Here is an 18,934-nt window from a genome sequence, read left to right as displayed (position 1 = left end):
TCAATATATCCACTTCAGATACATTAACTCACTCTGCCTGTTACTCCACTGACCCACAAACAGAAATTCAGACAATTAGACACTCAAAGCTTTCACCATGAAGTCTTCCCTGATACACTAACCGTGGTCTGGCTTCCATGGCGGACAGGCAACCGGGTTGAACCAATGAACGTGTGTGCACATATTTAAAAAGACATGATCATCAAATTCACCACATTTAAAAAGCCGAGTTTATTTAGAATAGACCTTTAAAATGAACAAGCAACCCTTCCCTGCCAAAAATAACCCAATAGACAAATATGTACAGCAGAGATTATTCAGATGTACAGTAGTTCTTATAATGATTCCATCACATTGGTTACTAAGCAACAACTGAGTTTCTGCTCCGAGTTGAGAAATGACAGGAGACTGAAGATGATAATAGGCTGATGGCCATGGGATTAAGTTCTTACGATGCAGCCAATGGAATACTCAGCATGCATTATTGAGACCAGGGTTCAATGGTATTAGGGTCAAGCAGCATGGAGTGCAACACTACTGTTGTGAGACATGGCGGTCAGTCTGGTCTGCACACAAGCACGGGCTCCGGAAGTCACAGTAATCTCCCAAGTGTTACATCGTCCCAACAACGGCAGCAGACAAATGGGTCAACATGAAATTGCAGAGGGAATCATTTTACTACAACCCTGGAGAGCGTTAATAGAACAGCTGGCTGGTCAGTCAACACTTGGAGAGAAAGGACAAAACCTCAGTTGTTCTTCAGTAAGGAATGACTAACTCCAATTGCTCTTTTTAATTACAGCATATTTTTCAATTAATACAAATCTTACAATTCTATGGATACAGTATATAAACAATCTCAATAAAAAGTGCACTTGCAAAAGAGAAACAAAAATAACAAAAGCAGACTTTTTAAAACACAAAATGGGACCATTCTTTCTCAGGATGATGTCACAGTGGCATTTTGATAGCCATCTTTTCTACGCTGGTTCAGTGTAACGACCTGTTAGTGGAGTGCAAACAGTAGCATTGCTTAAGAATTAGGTAAGGCTACATGGGGCCTGAAATTCTAAATGGTTTCATAACCCGATTCTATACGACAGACAGAAAATGATAGGTGGATGAGGCAAGACTTCATGTGTAAGACATGTAAAAACAACAAGCGCAGTTGAATCTTAGACAGCAGCCTGGCCCTGTAACCTGAATATTTCCCACTAGTGACACTGAAAGCAGTCTAGCTTCCGGTGACCGGTCTTTACACGTGAACAGAGCAGCAGAGAAATGAAGAGGGCCAAGATGGGGGTACAATTCTCAGAGATGACCTCTCCAGGGGCGCGATAGAGCCGGAGAACGAGACAAGAGCGTAGCCTTTTACATGGCAAAGGCAAGCAGTAGATATGCAGCTGATAATGGGGAATAACAAGTGGTCATTGGGGTCCTTTGGAAAACCATAAGACTGAACTGAAACCTTAGTCACCCTTGTGCTTTGGACACGACCCGCAGGCCTTTCTGATTGCCTCATGGAGTGAATTGATTTCCCTTTGAGAGGTGCTAGTAATGACAGTTTAGAAACATGTGGACTGGGGGGGGGTTGAGGGGATAGTATACATCCACAATGTCAAGAAACATTCCTCTAAGGCCAGTACTCCACTTGATAAATTGCATGAATTGAAAACAAACCTTGGACAAGTTGTCCATTAGATTAGAATCAATACCATTTATACCCAAGGTCGAGTTACATGTGGTAACATTTAGACCGGTGGAATCAGTTACAAGTGTACATCTGAAGTCAGGAGAACAATCAAGGGGAATGGTATGACAATAACTGAGGAAGCATTCACAACTGACCCAATATCTGCTCATGCTTGGGTGTTGTGGGTAAATGGCTCTTTTCGGGGTTGCAGAGCAGTCAAGTTCGGGTTGGGGAGACTTAGGTTCGCAAGCAGGCTTGTTAAGAAGTACAGTGCAAACAAAGGTTCAAAATCAGCTCATAAAAACATAAGAACGGGGAGTGCTCCCGCTGTGATGGGTAAAACATAAGAACTTCAATCATCAAGCAACCTGATAGTGCAGTCTAACAGGCTGTGTATGAATGAGGAAGTTTGTTTTGCATTTCATCCTTCATGGACTTTGTTACAGGTGGTGTGGTGTGGTGTGGTGTGGTGTGTGTGTGTGTGTGTGTGTGTGTGTGTGTGTGTGTGTGTGTGTGTGTGTGTGTGTTGATAAAAACCACACAGTGAGGGTAAAAAACAGGAAATCTCCTACACATAACCCCTGACCCTGACATCATCACAGATATGGACTCTTCTTCTTATGATCCCAGCACAGTTCACACCACAGGGTTTCCCAGCCTAGGACCCAGGAGCCTGGGTAACCTCTCTTGGCAGGAAGTATAGTCTCTTACCAATGGTCATGAGTTGCAGGTCATCTCTATGGCGACTGGTCAAGGTATGCTGTACGTGTGTAAGTGGTTTCAGAAGGGATAAGGGGAAGAGTCCTGCACATCCCAAAACACCTAGAGCTGAGAGGGAGAGAAATGTTAATACATTCTGATCAATTATTCTCGAAAGACACATTTCATCGAAGCATGGCAGTCTACTGACCTTTAGGGCACGTTCTGTGCGTGTAGGAGTGGGGCTGAAGAGTGAGGGTGGGGTCCGGCCCCTAGCAGTTACACTGCTGCTTGGTCTGTGCGGTGGAACCTCTGGGCTGTCTCAGCTGCCTCAGAGAAGAATCTCCATACTGGATACCTGAACCCATCCGTTCTGGGTCCAACTCACCTGACAGAGGCAAGGCACATTAGATTTTTTTTTAAACCTTTATTTAACCTGGCAAGTCAGTTAAGAACAAATTCTTATTTACAACGACGCCCTATAGGACTCCCAATCACGGCCGGATGTGATACAGCCTGGATGTGAACACACATACAGTGACTTCGGAAAGTATTCAGACCCATTGACTTTTTCCACATTTTGTTTATGTTACCACCTTATTCTAAAATGGATTATATAAGCGAAAACAGGTTGACATTTTTGCACGTAAATTAAAAAAATACTTTATTTACATAATAATTCAGACCCTCGAAATTGAGCTAAGGTGCATCCTGTTTCCATTGATCATCCTTGAGATGTTTCTACAACTTGATTGGAGTCCACATGTGGTAAATTCAATTGATTGGACATGATTTGGAAAGGCACACACCTGTCTAAACCAAGCCATGAGGTCGAAGGAGTTGTCCGTAGATCTCCAAGACAGGATTGTGTCGAAACACAGATCTGGGGAAGGCTACCAAAACATTGAAGTTCCCCAAGAACATAGTGGCCTCCATCATTCTTAAATGAAAGATGTTTGGAACCACCAAGACTAGAGCTGGCCGCCCGGCGAAAGTGAGCAATCGGGGGGAGAAGGACCTTGGTCAGGGAGGTGACCAAGAACCCGATGGTCACTCTGACATGGCTCCAGAGTTCCTCTGTGGAGACGGGAGAACCTTCCAGAAGGACAACCATCTCTGCAGGACTCCACCTATCAGGCCTTTATGGAGTGGCCAGACGGAAGCCACTCTTCAGTAAAAGGCACATAACAGCCCGCTTGGAGTTTGCCAAAAGGCACGTAAAAGACTCTCTGGTCTGATGAAACCAAGATTGAACTCTTGGCCTGAATTTCCCAGCGGAGGAAACCTGGCACCATCCCCCTACGGTGAAGCATGGTGCATCATGCTGTGGGGATGTTTTTCAGCGTCAGGGACTGGGAGACTAGTCAGGATCGAGGGAAAGATGAACGGAGAAAAGTACTGAGATCCTTGATGAAAACCTGCTCCAGACCTCAGACTGGGGCGAAGGTTCACCTTCCAACAGGACAATGTCCCTAAGCACACAGCCAAGACAACACAGAAGTGGCTTCGGGACAAGTCGTTAATGAGTGGCCCAGCCAGAGCATCTCTGGAGAGACCTAAACATGGCTGTGCAGTGACACTCCCCATCCAACCTGACAGAGCTTGAGAGGATCTGCAGAGAAGAATGGGAGAAACTCCCCAAATACAGGTGCGCCAAGCTTATAGCGCCATACCAAAGAAGACTCAAGGCTGTAATCGCTGCCAAAGGTGTTTCGGCAAAGTAGAGTAAAGGGTCTCACTTTTGTGAATGTGATATTTCAGTTAAAAATGGTTTTATTAAATTTGCAAAAAAATTTAATAAATGTTTTTGCTTTGTCATTATGGGGTATTGTGAGGGAAAAAAAGTTAATCCATTTTAGAGGGCTGTAATGTAACAAAATGTGGAAAAAGTCAAGGTCTGAATACATTCTGAATACACTATGTATAGGGGTAAGTAAGGTGACTAGGCAACAGGATATAAGATCAACAGAGTAGCAGCAGTTTGTTTGTGAGTGGGTGTGAGTGTGTAGAGTCAGTATAAATGTATGTGCATATTATGTGTTTGAGTGTGTACGGCCCTGCGAGTGTGCATAGAGAAAAATATAAAAAAGGCCAATAAAGATACAAGATTAACTCAGATGGTCTTAGCTTAGCTATTTATCAGTCTTATTGCTTGGGGATAGAAGCTGTTCAATAACCTGTTGGTGCCAGGCTTGATGCACCGGTACCGCTTGCTGTGCGGAAGCAGAGAGAATAGTGTATGGCTTGGGTGGTTGGGAGTCTAACGATTTTCAGGGCCTTCTTTCCACACCGCCTGATATAGAGGTCCTGGATGGCAGGGAGCTCGGCCCCAGTGATGTACTGGGTTGTCCACACCATCCTCTTTAGCGCCATGCGATCGAGGGCGGTGCTATTGCCATACCAGGCAGTGATGCAGCCAGTCAAGATGCTCTCAATGGTGCAGCTGTAGAACTTTTTGAGCATTGGAGGGCCCATGCTAAACCTTTTCAACCTCCTGAGGGGGGGGGGGGGGGAGGAAGAGGCGCTGCTGTGCCTTCTTCACGACTGTGTTTGGACCATTTTAAGTCTTTAGTGATTTGGACAGAGGAACTTGAAGCTCTCAACCTGCTCCACTGCAGCCCCGTCGATGTGGATGGGGGCGGTCTCGCCTCCTCGTTTCCTGTAGTCCACGATCAGGTGGTATTACTGACATTGAGGGAGAATTTGTTGCTCTAGCACCACACTGCCAGGTCACTGACATCCTCCCTGTAGGCTGACTCATTGTCGCCCGTAATCAGGCCTATCCCCGTAGTGTCTTCAGCAAACTTGATGGTGGTGTTGGAGTCATGTGTGGCCACGCAGTCGTGGGTGAACAGGCAGTACAGGAGGGGACTAAGCACACACCCCTGTGGGGCCCGTGTTGAGGGTCAGCGTGGCAGAGGTGATGTTGCCTACCATCACCACCTGGGGTCGGCCCATCAGAAAGTCCAGGATTCAGTTGTAAAGGGAGGTGTTCAGACCCGAGTCCTAAGTTCTGTGACGAGCTTGGAGGTGACAATAGTGTTGAAAGCTGATCTGTAGCCAATGAACATCATTCTCGCATTAGGTATTCCTCTTATCTAGGTGGGCGAGGGCAGTGTGGAGAGCAATTGAGGATGTATCATCTATGGATCTGTTGGGGCGGTATGCAAATTGGAGAGGGTCTAGGCCAGGGTGTCTGGGATGGTGGAGTTGATGTATGCCATAACCAGCCCCTCAAAGAACTTCATGATTACTGAAGTGAGTGCTACTAGGTGGGAGTCATTGTGGCATGAAGCCTTAGAGTTCTTAACAACAGGGATGATGGTGGTCAACTTAAAACATTACAGACTGGGACTCATCTTCATGCTGAAATACCTCAAATTTCAGCACGATAATGCTGAGGCCCCATGTTGCATGTATCTGTACACAATTCCTGGAAGCTGAAAATGTCCCAGTTCTTCCATGGCCTGCATACTCAACAGATATGTCACCCATTGAGCATGTTTGGGATGCTCTGGATCGACAGCGTGTTCCAGTTCCTGCCAATATCCAGCAACTTCGCACATACATTGAAGAGGATTGGGACATTCCACAGGCCAGAATCAACAGCCTGATCAACTCTATGAGAAGGAGGCAAATGGTGGTCACACCAGATACTGACTGCTTTTCTGATCCACACCCCTACTTTTTATTTTATTTTTTAAGGTATCTGTGACCAACAGATGCATATCTGTATTCCCAGTCAAGTGACATCCATAGATTAAGGCCTAATGAATTTATTTCAATTGACTGATGTTCCTTATATGAACTGTAGCTCAGTAGCAAAAATGAAATTGTTGCGTTTATATTTTTCTTCAGCGTACATTAAAACAAGAAAGACAAAGGCACACAGAGCACACACATATAGCTAGGTGTAAACAACATGTGACATCCCAAAACCACACACATTGAACTTGTTTGATAGTAAGATTGAAAAGCAAACGGATACACCTTCTTAGCACACACAAACCTCATAAGTAAACTGTTTGTTTACCTGACTCTATCTTGTTGAGGATGTTCCGGGCAGTTTTGAGGAAGGCCTCCTCCACATTCTCCCCTGTCAGAGCGCTGGTCTCCAGGAACATCAGCTCTGTAACAGTCAACACAGTCAGTCAACTTGATACTCTAATCCCTATGAAACTAATACAGGTTTAAAAACTAGCGGAAATTACAACTATCTGAGATTAGAGAGTTGACTAAAAAGGGGGGAAAGGAAAAAAGGGGAGCGATGGAGTGCGGAAAGGGTGAGAGACCGTTGTGAAATGAGAGCCAGGGAAACGGCCTGAGGAGAGGAGGGCGAGAGATGGACAAACAAGACAGTTACCGTTCTCCTGCGCGAAGCGGGACGCCTCGAGGAAGGTGACCTCTCGGTCCGCGTCCAGGTCCTTCTTATTCCCGCACAGGATGATGACGATGTTGGGGCTGGCCAGCGTCCGTGCGTCTGTCAGCCAGTTGGTCAGGGCGTTGTACGTCTCCCGGCTAGAGGAAAGACACAGGAGGGGAGAACTGATTCAAATCACGTCTCCTTAGGAAAGGCATGTTCAATAGGGAATGGGACGTTACTTTTGAAAAAGCAGAGTTGTGAACTGTGTGCTCATGACAGCATCAGATGTCAAATACAAGAAGTAGATGAGGGGGGGGAGATGATAGGTTGAGAATATTAGCAGTTTTTCAACTTACACTTTTCAATCTCTCTCGGTGGGCTAATGTTCTTTTTGCTCCAAATGAGAAGGGAAATATGAAACGTCATCCCTCCCTTTCCACTCCTCAAGGACAGATGGAGTCCGATACCACGTCACACATTAAATCATTTTGTTGTTGTTGTTGCGAAGTCCCCGATCCCCATGGTGACAGCATGCTGGTGTCCATGGCAACGTGAGAACAATGGGCAGAAGGGTGTAGACTAATGTCCCACAGCTGCAGCAAGGCGGCTTAACCATGACGTCAGCATGGTTAAGTCTTCTGCCTCGGTGTAGCCCTCTCACACCACACGCTTCCATCTCTCCCTCTCCCCATATTCTCTCCCTCCCTGCTCTCTTCTCTCTCGCTCGGTTGACACTCTGGCTAATACAGTTTTGCTTTCCGGGCTGCCTGCCGCCTGTCTGGAGATGCCACTTTATTACAGGCCCTGTCATTCTGCATCACGCACTTTATTAAAGCTCACCTGACAGTACACCATTCACTCTATCTTGATTATGAGACAGGCAGTGCCATTGCAACTCTGGGCTTATTAAATAAAAACTCTTGGCTTGGTGCTGCCATACAAATGTCTCCATCTCTGACTCGGAATGTCTTGTGCTCCTGACAGACTCTCCATAGGCCTGTTGAAATTCAACATCTCTAGTCGGTCTCTCCGTGCTCTATGCTAACTCCCATGCCTGTGTGTGTGTGTGCACAAGTGACCTGTAAAACCAGTGTGCTTTCGTCATGGGACGATCATTGGTTCACCTACCTTGTGATGTCATAGACGAGCAGCGCCCCTGCCGCTCCACGGTAGTAGCTACGAGTCACAGACCTGGGGGAGGGCAGACAGAAGGCACTGTTAACCAATCACAGAACCAGAATACAATCTGTCAACCAATGAGAGCACGGGTCAGCGGTAACGGCATTCAGGGTAACCAATGGGAGATCTTTACCTGAAGCGCTCCTGTCCGGCTGTGTCCCAGATCTGTAGTTTAACCGTCTTACCCCCGACGTTGACCACCCTGGACCCAAACTCGACCCCGATGGTGTGGTTGGAGTCCTGCTTGACTGCACAAGCAGAGACAAAAAAAAAAAGAGAAAAATTCGGGAAAGAAGCCACAATCATCACCGCACTGTTTGTTTATGTCTCATCTTTTATTAAAATGTCTGTTTTTACAGATGGCTGGTTTGTGAAAGACAACCTTGACTAAAGAGTAGGTGTGACTGCCTAGTTATTAGGCCTAAGTTGCCAAGACTTCACAGAAACATTTCCTGGTTAATTCCCAGAGCTGATCTATATTGTGCTGGTGCGTTGTGCTTGTTTAAAAGACCAGAACAGTTAGCTTCAGAAGCCTCTTCAGAAGTCTCATCAGCATACCAGAGGGTTAAGGAGGGCTCTCCCAGGTCCAGAGATTAACACAGTCAAAGCCCTTCTCTCATGCTACTGACAGGACTGGGAGATAAAGACCTCTATCTCATTTACACATCAGTGTGCGTGGACATCCTCTACATGAGCGCATGTGTGTGTGTCAGTGTGCGGAGATGCATGTAACGTTTCTATATTATTGTACATAAACGATGCATGTGGGTGTTGTTTATTTGCAGGACAAGGGGCGACCAGCATCGGCACTACTTACACTTGGTCTCAATGAATTGGTGCAGGAGGCAAGATTTCCCTGCCCCAGCACTACCAATGACCAGGAACTTAAACAGGAAGTCTGAAATGAGAGAGAGCGGGGACAGAAATCAATACAACGCCAGCGGCTCAAACTGTTGAACTTGAGACCAATCCTTAAGTCGTCCTGTGATCGTGAGCTGCTCACTGTCACCGAGTTGCCAACGGTCCCAAATTAGCTGGCTAATCGCTACCTGTGTGTGAGTGTGATGGCATGTTAACATTGATGCTAATTTGCAATGCAACTTGTTAAAAGGATGGAGGTAAAAGAGACTTCTAAAATGAACAATGAGAGGTTGTGTTGTCAACCACTGAGAGATGTAATCCCATAGGTCATCACTCCTCGCTATGAGAGAGATTGAGTTGTATCATCCGGTCGGTCTCCTCAGGCTTTGGAATTAATCTTGATTTCCCCCAATAAAAAGCCGAGCTTATCTGTATAGTGTGGCTTGTCTCGGAGTGGACGCTGAGTGACAGTGATAGCATCCAGGAGCCCTGCCCAAACAGTCTCCCAGCCTCTAACCTCATACCACCCTCACCAATCTGATCAAAGGGCTCGATGACTCAATGTTGCAGCGCAACCCCTGACTAGACAGACAGGCTCCTAGCTAGGTGAGCTCCATACAACTAGCCTGAGTGTTCCACTGACATTCAGATGTAGTGTTGCCCCTATATTCAAATTATGGCAACCACAACATTTTTTTTTTTAAATAATACTTTTAAAAACACTCTCCCTGTGACTGTCTATACAGTTGAAGTCGGAACTTTACATACACCTTAGCCAAATACATTTAAACTCAGTTTTTTATAATTCCTGACATTTAATCCTAGTAAAAATTCCCTGTTTTAGGTCAGTTAGGATCCCCACTTTATTTTAAGATTGTGAAATGTCAGAACAATAGTAGAGAATTAATTATTTCAGATTTTATTTATTTGGGTCAAACGTTTCTGGTAGCCTTCCACAAGCTTCCCACAATAAGTTGGGTGAATTTTGGCCCATTCCTCCTGACAGAGCTGGTGTAACTGAGTCAAGTTTGTAGGCCTCCATGCTCGCACACGCTTTTTCAGTTCTGCCCACAAATTTTCTATAGGATTGAGGTCAGGGCATTGTGATGGCCACTCCAATCCCTTAACTTTGTTGTCCTTAAGCCATTTTGCCACAACTTTGGAAGTATGCTTGGGGTTATTGTCCATTTGGAAGACCCATTCGCGACCAAGCTTTAACTTCCTGACTGATGTCTTGAGATGTTGCTTCAATATATCCACATCATTTTCCTCCTCATGATGCCATCTATTTTGTGAAGTGCACCAGTCCCTCCTGCGGCAAAGCAAAAATGATGCATGATGCTGCCACCACCATGCTTCACGATTGGGATGGTGTTCTTCGGCTTGCAAGCCTCCCCCTTTTTCCTCCAAACATAACGATGGTCATTATGACCAAACAGTTCTTTTTTTTGTTTCATCAGACCAGAAGACATTTCTCCAAAAAGTATGATCCTTGTCCCCATGTGCAGTTGCAAACCGTAGACTGGCTTATTTAACCTCTTGACGGTCGCCTAGGATAGGGGGCGCTACAGCGATTTTTGAAAAAGATTTGTGCCCATTTTAAACGGCCTCCTACTCAAACTCAGAAGCTGGATATGCATATAATTAATACTTGTGGATAGAAAACACCCTAAAGTTTCTAAAACTGTTTGAATGGTGTCTGTGAGTATAACAGAACTCATATGGCAGTCAAAACCCCGAGACCGATCGTAACAGGATGTGGAATTCTGAATTGTGGACTCAACTTTATCACTTTGCCTATAAATCACACCGTGAGCAATGGTTCATTGAGCACTTCCTATTGCTTCCACTAGATGTCCCCAGTCTTTACAAAGTGGTTTGAGTCTCCTACTGTGAAAACTGACAGAATGAGAGGCTGTGGAAAGTGGTCACATGAGGAGGGCCATCACCATTATGACGCCGGCGCCCCTGGCTACCCTCCCCTTTCGAAACGTTTAGAAAGACAATGCAATCATCCCCCTTGAATCTTATTGGAGCTCTTGTTGAAAAAGGCCCTAAAGATTTATGTTATACAACGTTTGACATGTTTGAACTAACCTAAAAAAAAAAAAAGCATTTTATTGAAAGAGGAATCCCGCGGCCGACGGAGCAGCCTTCAGAACGCGCTAACAAGAACAAGCTATTGGGACATAAAGGATTAACTTTTTCGAACGAAAATACATTTGTTGTGGACCTGGGATTCCTGGAAGTGCTTTCTGATGAAGATAATCAAAGGTAAGGGATTATTGACAATAGTATACAAGAGTAGATTTGATATGCGATTGTTCCAAGATGGCGCTGACCTGTAACGGTAGCCTATTTTTCTGAGTATCGCATCCCCTTTTATCGCAAAGTGTGATTACCCAGTAAAGTTATTTTTAAATCTGGCATTGCAGGTGCTTTCAAGAGATGCTAATCTATAAATCTTAGAATGACAATATTACATTTTAAAATGTTTTTGAATAGTAATTTAGTAAATTGTAGAGCTGTTTCACCGGACGCATTTGAGGGAAAATAGTCAACGTTACGCGCCGTTGTAAAATGCTGTTTTTAATATATAAATATGAACTTTATAGAACAAAAGAATGCATGTATTGTGTAACATGATGTCCTAGGAGTGTCATCTGATGAAGATTGTCAAAGGTTAGTGCTGCATTTAGCTGTTTTTTGGTAATTTGTGATGCATGTGGTTGGTCGGAAAATGGCTATGTGGCTACTTTTACGATATACTCCTCTAACATAATCTAATGTTTTGCTTTTGCTGTAAAGCCTTTTTGAAAATCGGACAACGTGGTTCGATTCAGGAGATGTGTATCTATAAAACGATATAACATAGTCCAATATTTGAAAAAAATATATATTACATTTTGTTATGCTAATGGAGATAGGATTTTTCACTGGATGTCCGTCCCATATGAGCCCTACCAGGGGTTAATGGCGGTTTTGAAGCAGTGGCTTCTTCCTTGCTGAGCGGCCTTTCAGGTTATGTCTATATAGGACTCATTTTACTGTGAATATAGATACTTTTGTATCGGTTTCCTCCAGCATCTTCACAAGGTCCTTTGCTTTTATTCTGGGATTGATTTGCACTTTTTGCACCAAAGTACATTAATCTGTAGGAGACAGAATGCGTCTTCTTCCTGAGCGGTATGATGGCTGCGTGGTCCCATGGTGTTTATACTTGCGTACTATTGTTTGTACAGATGAACGTGGTACCTCCCAAGGATGAACCAGACTTGTGGAGGTCATCAATTTTTTTTTCTGAAGTCTTGGCTGATTTCTTTGGATTTTCCTATGATGTCAAGCAAAGAGGCACTGAGTTTGAAGGTAGGTCTTGAAATACATTCACAGCTACACCTCCAATTGACTCAAATTATGTCAATTAGCCTATCAGAAGCTTCTAAAGCCATGACATCATTTTCTGGAATTTTCCAAGCTGTTTAAAGGCACAGTCAACATAGTGCATGTAAACTTTGACCCACTGGAATTGGGATACAGTGAATTATAGGTGAAATAATCTGTCTGTAAACAATTGTTGGAACAATTACTTGTGTCATGCACAAGGTAGATGTCCTGACTGACTTGCCAAAACTATAGTTTGTTAACAAGATATTTGTTGAGTGGTTTAAAAACCGAGTTTTAATGACTCCAACCTAAGTGTATGTAAACTTCCGACTTCAACCGTATATTTGTTTTATAAGATCATCTTTGAGAACTAACAACCACTGAAATAAAAACGAGACAACCTAAAATCTAAAATTCCTAAAAATGTCATGGCATGGGGGCGCCCATTGATTTTGTTATCATGTTTGAGTCACTCAGATAGCATTAGAACACAGCATAAACCATGGCAGAAATGTGTAGAACTGTAGAAAATGTGCTTTAAAAACAGCAAGTCAGGCAGTCTATTCACAAACAGTCTATGTATAGCCGACCGGCCGAGTACATCTGCACAACACAGATGGGTTACACTGGGCAGCTGCACAGATCTAGTGGTGTGTTGGACCGGGTCTGGTACTTGACCCATCCTACGCACATGACCGTCTGGCTGAGGCCCTGACGTGTGGGACAGAGAGCGGTCCAAAGACGGCCTTTGTGCCGTGACCACAGATAGGCCAGGGGCCATTTGCATGCGTAGGCCAGGGTTCCACCAAGCCATACAGGGAACAATGGGGAATTGAAGAGGGAGAGGCTGGCTGTGTGTGGAAAGGGGCAGCAGTAGTGTAGAGTGAAGGATGCACAAGTCTCTCTCTCACACACACACACACACACACACACACACACACACACACACGTGAGTCAAGCTGCAGGAGAAACACACAGGCCCCTCACTGAGTTTCAAGGCTAGTGGTTGCATTTACTAGGAGACTACAGTACCAGTCAAACGTTTAGACACACCTACCTATTCCAGGGTTTTTATTTTAATGTTGTAGAATAATAGTGAAGACATCAAAACTATGGAATAACACATATGGAATCATGTAGTAACCAACAACAAAAAAAGAAGTGTTAAACAAATCAAAATATATTTTATATTTGAGATTCTTCAAAGTAGCCACCCTTTGCCTTGATAACAGCTGTGCACACTCTTGGCATTCTCTCAACCAGCTTCATGAGGTAGTTACCTAGAATGCATTTCAATTAAAAGGTGTGCCTTGTTAAAAAGTACATTTGGTGAATTTCTTTCCTTCTTAATGTGTTTGAGCTAATCAGTTGTGTTGTGACAAGGTAGGGTTGGCATACAGAAGTTAGCCCTATTTGGTAAAAGACCAAGTCCATATTATGGCAAGAACAGCTCAAATAAGCAAAGAGAAAAGACAGTACATCATTACTTTAAGACGTGAAGGTCAGTCAATGCAGAACATTAAGAACTTTGTAATGTTTCTTGAAGTGCAGTCGCAAAAACCATCAAGCGCTATGATGAGGACCGCCACAGGAAAGGAAGACCCAGAGTTACCTCTGCTGCAGAGGATATGTTCATTAGAATATCTGCACCTCAGATTGCTGCAAAGAAACCACTACTAAAGGACACCAAAAAGAAGAAGAGACTTGCTTGAGCCAAGAAACACGAGCAATGGACATTAGACCCGTGGAAGTCGGTCCTTTGGTCTGATGAGTCCAAATTTGAGATTTTTGGTTCCAACCGCTGTGTCTTTGTGAGACACAGAGTCGGTGAACGGATGATCTCCGTATGTGTGGTTTCCACCGGGAAGGAGGTGTGATGGTGGTTTGCTGGTGACACCGTCTGTGATTTTGTAAGAATTTAAGGCATGGCTACCACAGCATTTTGCAGCATTACGCCATCCCATGTGATTTGTGCTCAGTGGGACTAGCATTTGTTTTTCAACAGGACAATGACCCAACACACCTCCAGGCTGTGTAAGGGCTATTTGATCATGGAGAGTGATGGAGTGCTGCATCAGATGACCTGGCCTCCACAAATCACCCAACCTCAACCCAATTGAGATGGTTTGGGATGAGTTGGACCGCAGAGTGAAGGAAAAGCTGCCAACAAGTGCTCAGCATATGTAGGAACTCCTTCAAGACTGTTGGAAAAGCATTCCAGGTGAAGCTGGTTGAGAGAATGCCAAGAGTGTGCAAAGCTGTCATCAAGGCAAAGGGTGGCTATTTGAAGAATCTCAAATATATTTTGATTTAACACTTTTTTGGTTACTACATGATTCCATATGTGTTATTTCATAGTTTTGATGTCTTCACTATTATTCTACAATGGAAAAAAAAAAAAAAAAAAAAAAAATAGTACAAATTAAGAAAAACCCTTGAATGAGTAGGTGTGTCCAAACTTTTGACTGGTACTGTATTTCAATTACATTTCCAACTCTGTCAATGCCCGACTCTTCACCTCAACTTTCTGACTGACTTGCAGATTGCATGCTGTTGACCGCTCTGCTGCTAGGAGGCTAATCAGCTAGGCTACAAAGCAGGCCAGTCAAATAGTCAATATTGTAACTCGAGTAAATGACTCGACTCCCACTGATGAAAGGAAAGAGCTGGGGCTGAGATAGCTCCTTTGTTCTTCTGTGACATTTAAACACATTAAGTTCTCCTGCAGCCAGCCATTCTCCAACCCATAAATCAACCACGGCCTATTTCTGCTAGCGTGTGTGGTTTACTCAAGCAACATAACCGTGAGGACACATTCATGGCAAGGTAGGTACCCACTAGAGGCCTTATCACACCTTTTTTTCTGTCTCTCAACAGAAACACTTATCAAAGACAACCTGTGTGTGAATGTGACCGATGGAAAAGCCTGTCTAGGCCTTACCCCGGAAGGGAATATTTGAGTCATATTGTATTTACACCATAATAAACACCACAAGTATTTTGCTGGGTATAAGCTATAGTAAACAGCAGGCGGGATTTGGTAGGAATAACAGCCTGACCAGTGACCACACACACACATCCACCTGTTCTTTACCTGCGCTGAATCAGACCCCTGTGTTACCTCTAGAGCCAAGCCATATAATATCTTACTGTGCTGGGCTTGTAGTGTACACACCAAATCAGCCAGTCCCCTAACCGAGAGACTGTGATGCGTTTTGTGTTTAGGTAAAGAATAAAGTACAGGAGGCCCAATCCTTCACTGAGAGCCAACATTAATTAGTGGACGCAGCTTCTGCTACAGTCTGCTTTGTGTAGTCACGTGTCTCCCCTGTGACACTGTTGTTCTGCCCTCCTTTCCTTTATCCCTTCTAGTACTTAGAAGGGGGAAAAAAAGGCCATGAGTAAAATCAATGAAGACTATTACAGCTGTGCTCTATATACCATTAGTGTAGAGCACTTCACCTCTAATGTTGACCTGCTGGTGTAGCATTTCAGAGAGAGAGCAAAAGAGAGACTATATAATTATCGAGTGAGGGAGACAGATGGAGAGACACTCCTGCTGCAACAGGAGAGGGTTGAGTATCCAAGGTGCGCTGTTACACAAACAAAAACCAATCCATTCGCCACAGCATAAGAAAATGAATAGGCCTGGCTATAGTAAAACACTTGGCTACCATTAGACAGCATGTCCAAAGCATGTTTACAAGGTTCAAATGTATATTTCAGCATAAAGATTCCAAGACAGAGGTGAAAGGAAGATAAAACTGAATTTTTTCAAATGGTGAGAATAACAAGCGCGGTTTAAGGCACTGCATCGCAGTGTCAGAGGCATCACTACAGATCCGGGTTCGATCCCGGGCTGCGTTGCGACCGGAGACCCACGAAGAGACGCACAATTGGCCCAGCGCCGTCCGGGTTAGGGGAGGATTTGGCCGGCTGAGATGTCCCATTGCACTCTAGCGATTCTTGTGGCGGCCGGGTGCATGCACGCTGATTTTGGTCGCCAGCTGTACGGTGTTTCCTCCTACAAATTGGTGCGGCTGGCATCCGGGTTAAGCGAGCAGGGTGTTATGAAGCAGTGCGGCTTAGCAGGGGTCGTGTTTCGGAGGACGCATGGCTCTCAACCTTCGCCTCTCCGGAGTCCGTACGGGAGTTGCAGCGATGGGTCACGACTAACTACCAATTGGATATCACAAACAAAACAAAGGGGTGTAGAAAGTTCCAAAAATTATAAAATATAATTAAAAAAAATTAAAGTAGAAAAACAAGATTGTTTGTTAGTAACACCAACATAAATGTCTTTGATTGGCCCCCATGGAATTGGACATGTAATGGACCAACAAACACCTAGCTTGTTTTGATTTTAAAATATGTAGGTTACATTGTCGTTTAAAACGTGACATGAGAAGAGTTAACATTCAGGATATTAGATTAATGTGGAATAGAATTAATAGAATCCCCATTCTAGCTGACAAGTCAAGCAAGCGTACATGCATGCACAAAAAACAAGATGTTTGTTTTGGGATTTCTACAGTTCTTAAAAACAGTCAGGCTTTTAAACCTCTTAAAAATGAGTATGTTTACATGCACATTAATCATTTGATATTAAACTGATTATGGCAGTAGGCAGATGATGCAATAGTCATGTAAACACCTTACTCTACTTATCTTAAAATCGGTGTACGGTCCAAATCGAAGTAAACATACAACGACTAAAACACCTGGTTTTCTAAGCAATCTTTCAAATTATTAGGACACATTAACACCTTAAATCAGCGTTCCAGCGGTGTATTTGATCTGAGCAAGTGCAAGCACCAGCCAAACGAGCCTTCCTCTTTAGCGCGAGTGAAGTGTGTTCAGAACAATTTAGCAGTAATTTAAAAGTAGCCTTAGAAGTAGTTTCCACATACAAACTGTACATGTTCGAACCGAGAATCAAATATGCTTCCCTCCCAAAAAATAGCCGATTTCAGATGTATCCATGTAAAACAGGATTATTATGGAAATCGTTCTTCTTGCAAAGCATGTAATAGTTTTAATCGAACTAGCTATTATATTAATCTGACTATCCACAATAATCGCATTATTGTGTGCATGTAACTCAAAGACATCTTTGTTAAAGTTCAGAGGAAGTCACATGCAAACAGTATTACAGTCTTGTTTGAAATGTTTATATGATTTCCAGATATGATCTCATATAGCAAGGTAGTTATGAAGGTGACGAGGATGCTGTTATCTGCACCTCGGGGCTGTGGTGTCATTGCAAATGCATCAGATCAAGGCTCTCCAACCCTGTTCCTGGAGAGCTACCCTCCAGTAGCTTTTCGCTTCAAAACGAACCGGATTAAGTTCAACCAGCTAATTATTAGAACCAAGTGCGCTAGATTAGAGTTGGAGTGAAACAGGGTTGGAGAGCCAAGTAGTTCGCAAAAATGCATCACTTGAGAAGTTAGCTAACCCCACCACTTCCAACTTTGAAATCCCAAGGACACATCACTAACTAGCTAAATCAAAAGGTCTGTTAAATTAAGCCAAAGGACTGCAAATACAGCTTCTAGCTATGACTACATTTACTGCCGTAAACTAGCCACCCAAATTAGCTATACCAATTTTTTGTTGGTAATATTTCAATATAAATGTTACTTAGACTAACTTTGGGACACAACTCCCTCTGGGAGTGAAACCAATACAAAATACTCGATGTTGTGTACCAAAACTACTTCTTGACAATTTTAGGAAGCACACCACGCTACTCTCTACCCACTCCTTCTGGCTACGAGACAGTGGTGACACGACACAGTGTTGATTTCAAGATACATAGTGGAAATTACGGTTCTGAATGCATTTGCAAACACAAACAAGCGTCCTGATCCCAGCAGGTACAAGTAGAAGTTACACACGTAGCTAGCTCCAAGACGGAAGAGAAAGCGAGACACTTCACTCAGTCTTTTTCTGGTTTAATGAACTAAGTAGACCAGCTCCAGCTGCTATTCTATGTGATACCCACCCCGTTAAGTAGACCGGAACTGATCATTTTTCTTCAACGGTAAGCGGCCTGAGTCAACTATCTTCATTTCTCCACCATCTTCGGCTAGCTAACAGGCTAACTAAACGTACCGTATGTTTCAGACATGTCGGCCCCCGCTTTAAAAACGATGGACTCTGATGGCTTTTCTTCGTTGATTTCTTCGTACCGTATGTAAATGATGTTGCGTTGTTTTCTAATGTAGCAATTACTCCTCTTTTTAGATTTCTGACTTCGCCACACCGTTTCCTTTCCTCCCTCCAACAACACAACTTATTCTTCGATGAGGTTTAAAAGCGGTTGGCATCCCAAAAAATGTTGCATTACCGCCACCTACTAGACTGGAGTATAACATTGCTTGAAACAATATATAAAATATGAACTGCCATCTAACACTACACTCACTATTTTTTTTAAATATACAAAATAAATAAATCAACACCATACTCCAATATTTAGTCCTACTTCAGGCCAACAGCCTGAAAGGATGGGACACCACCACTTAACACACCATGTAACTCTTCTGACGTCAAGTTTCACACACCCAAATACATCTCTGCAGCTGCCACCATAACCTCAATTTTATGCAACTTACATTCCATCCCTGCAGTACAGTTGATAACCATTGCTAAAATGCTAAATCTTACTGAAACATATATCACTTGTTGGTTTATCACTCTGTACTGGTACAGATCTATTACTCACACCACTTCTCTTAGGATACCTCCCC

The 18,934-nt window shown here is 43.7% G+C and overlaps 1 protein-coding gene across 1 annotated transcript; it reads right to left on the bottom strand.

The window, feature by feature from the left end:
* Positions 1-212: 212 nt before the first annotated feature.
* Positions 213-18,511, bottom strand: rab4b (RAB4B, member RAS oncogene family). The gene is made up of 8 exons (XM_045703539.2): positions 18,297-18,511; positions 8,752-8,832; positions 8,068-8,182; positions 7,884-7,946; positions 6,756-6,910; positions 6,426-6,521; positions 2,604-2,780; positions 213-2,521 (listed from the first exon to the last, which is right to left on the bottom strand). The coding sequence occupies exons 1-7, from the start codon at positions 18,310-18,312 to the stop codon at positions 2,665-2,667; spliced, it is 642 nt and encodes a 213-aa protein (XP_045559495.1). The 5' UTR covers positions 18,313-18,511; the 3' UTR covers positions 213-2,521; positions 2,604-2,664.
* Between the last annotated feature and the right edge of the window lie 423 nt (positions 18,512-18,934).

This window comes from Salmo salar, chromosome 20, assembly GCF_965601325.2.
Source record: "Salmo salar chromosome 20, fSalSal1, whole genome shotgun sequence".
NCBI lineage: Eukaryota > Metazoa > Chordata > Actinopteri > Salmoniformes > Salmonidae > Salmo > Salmo salar.
Note: the sequence above shows the minus strand (reverse complement) of the source record. Positions and strands in the feature narration are given on the sequence as shown.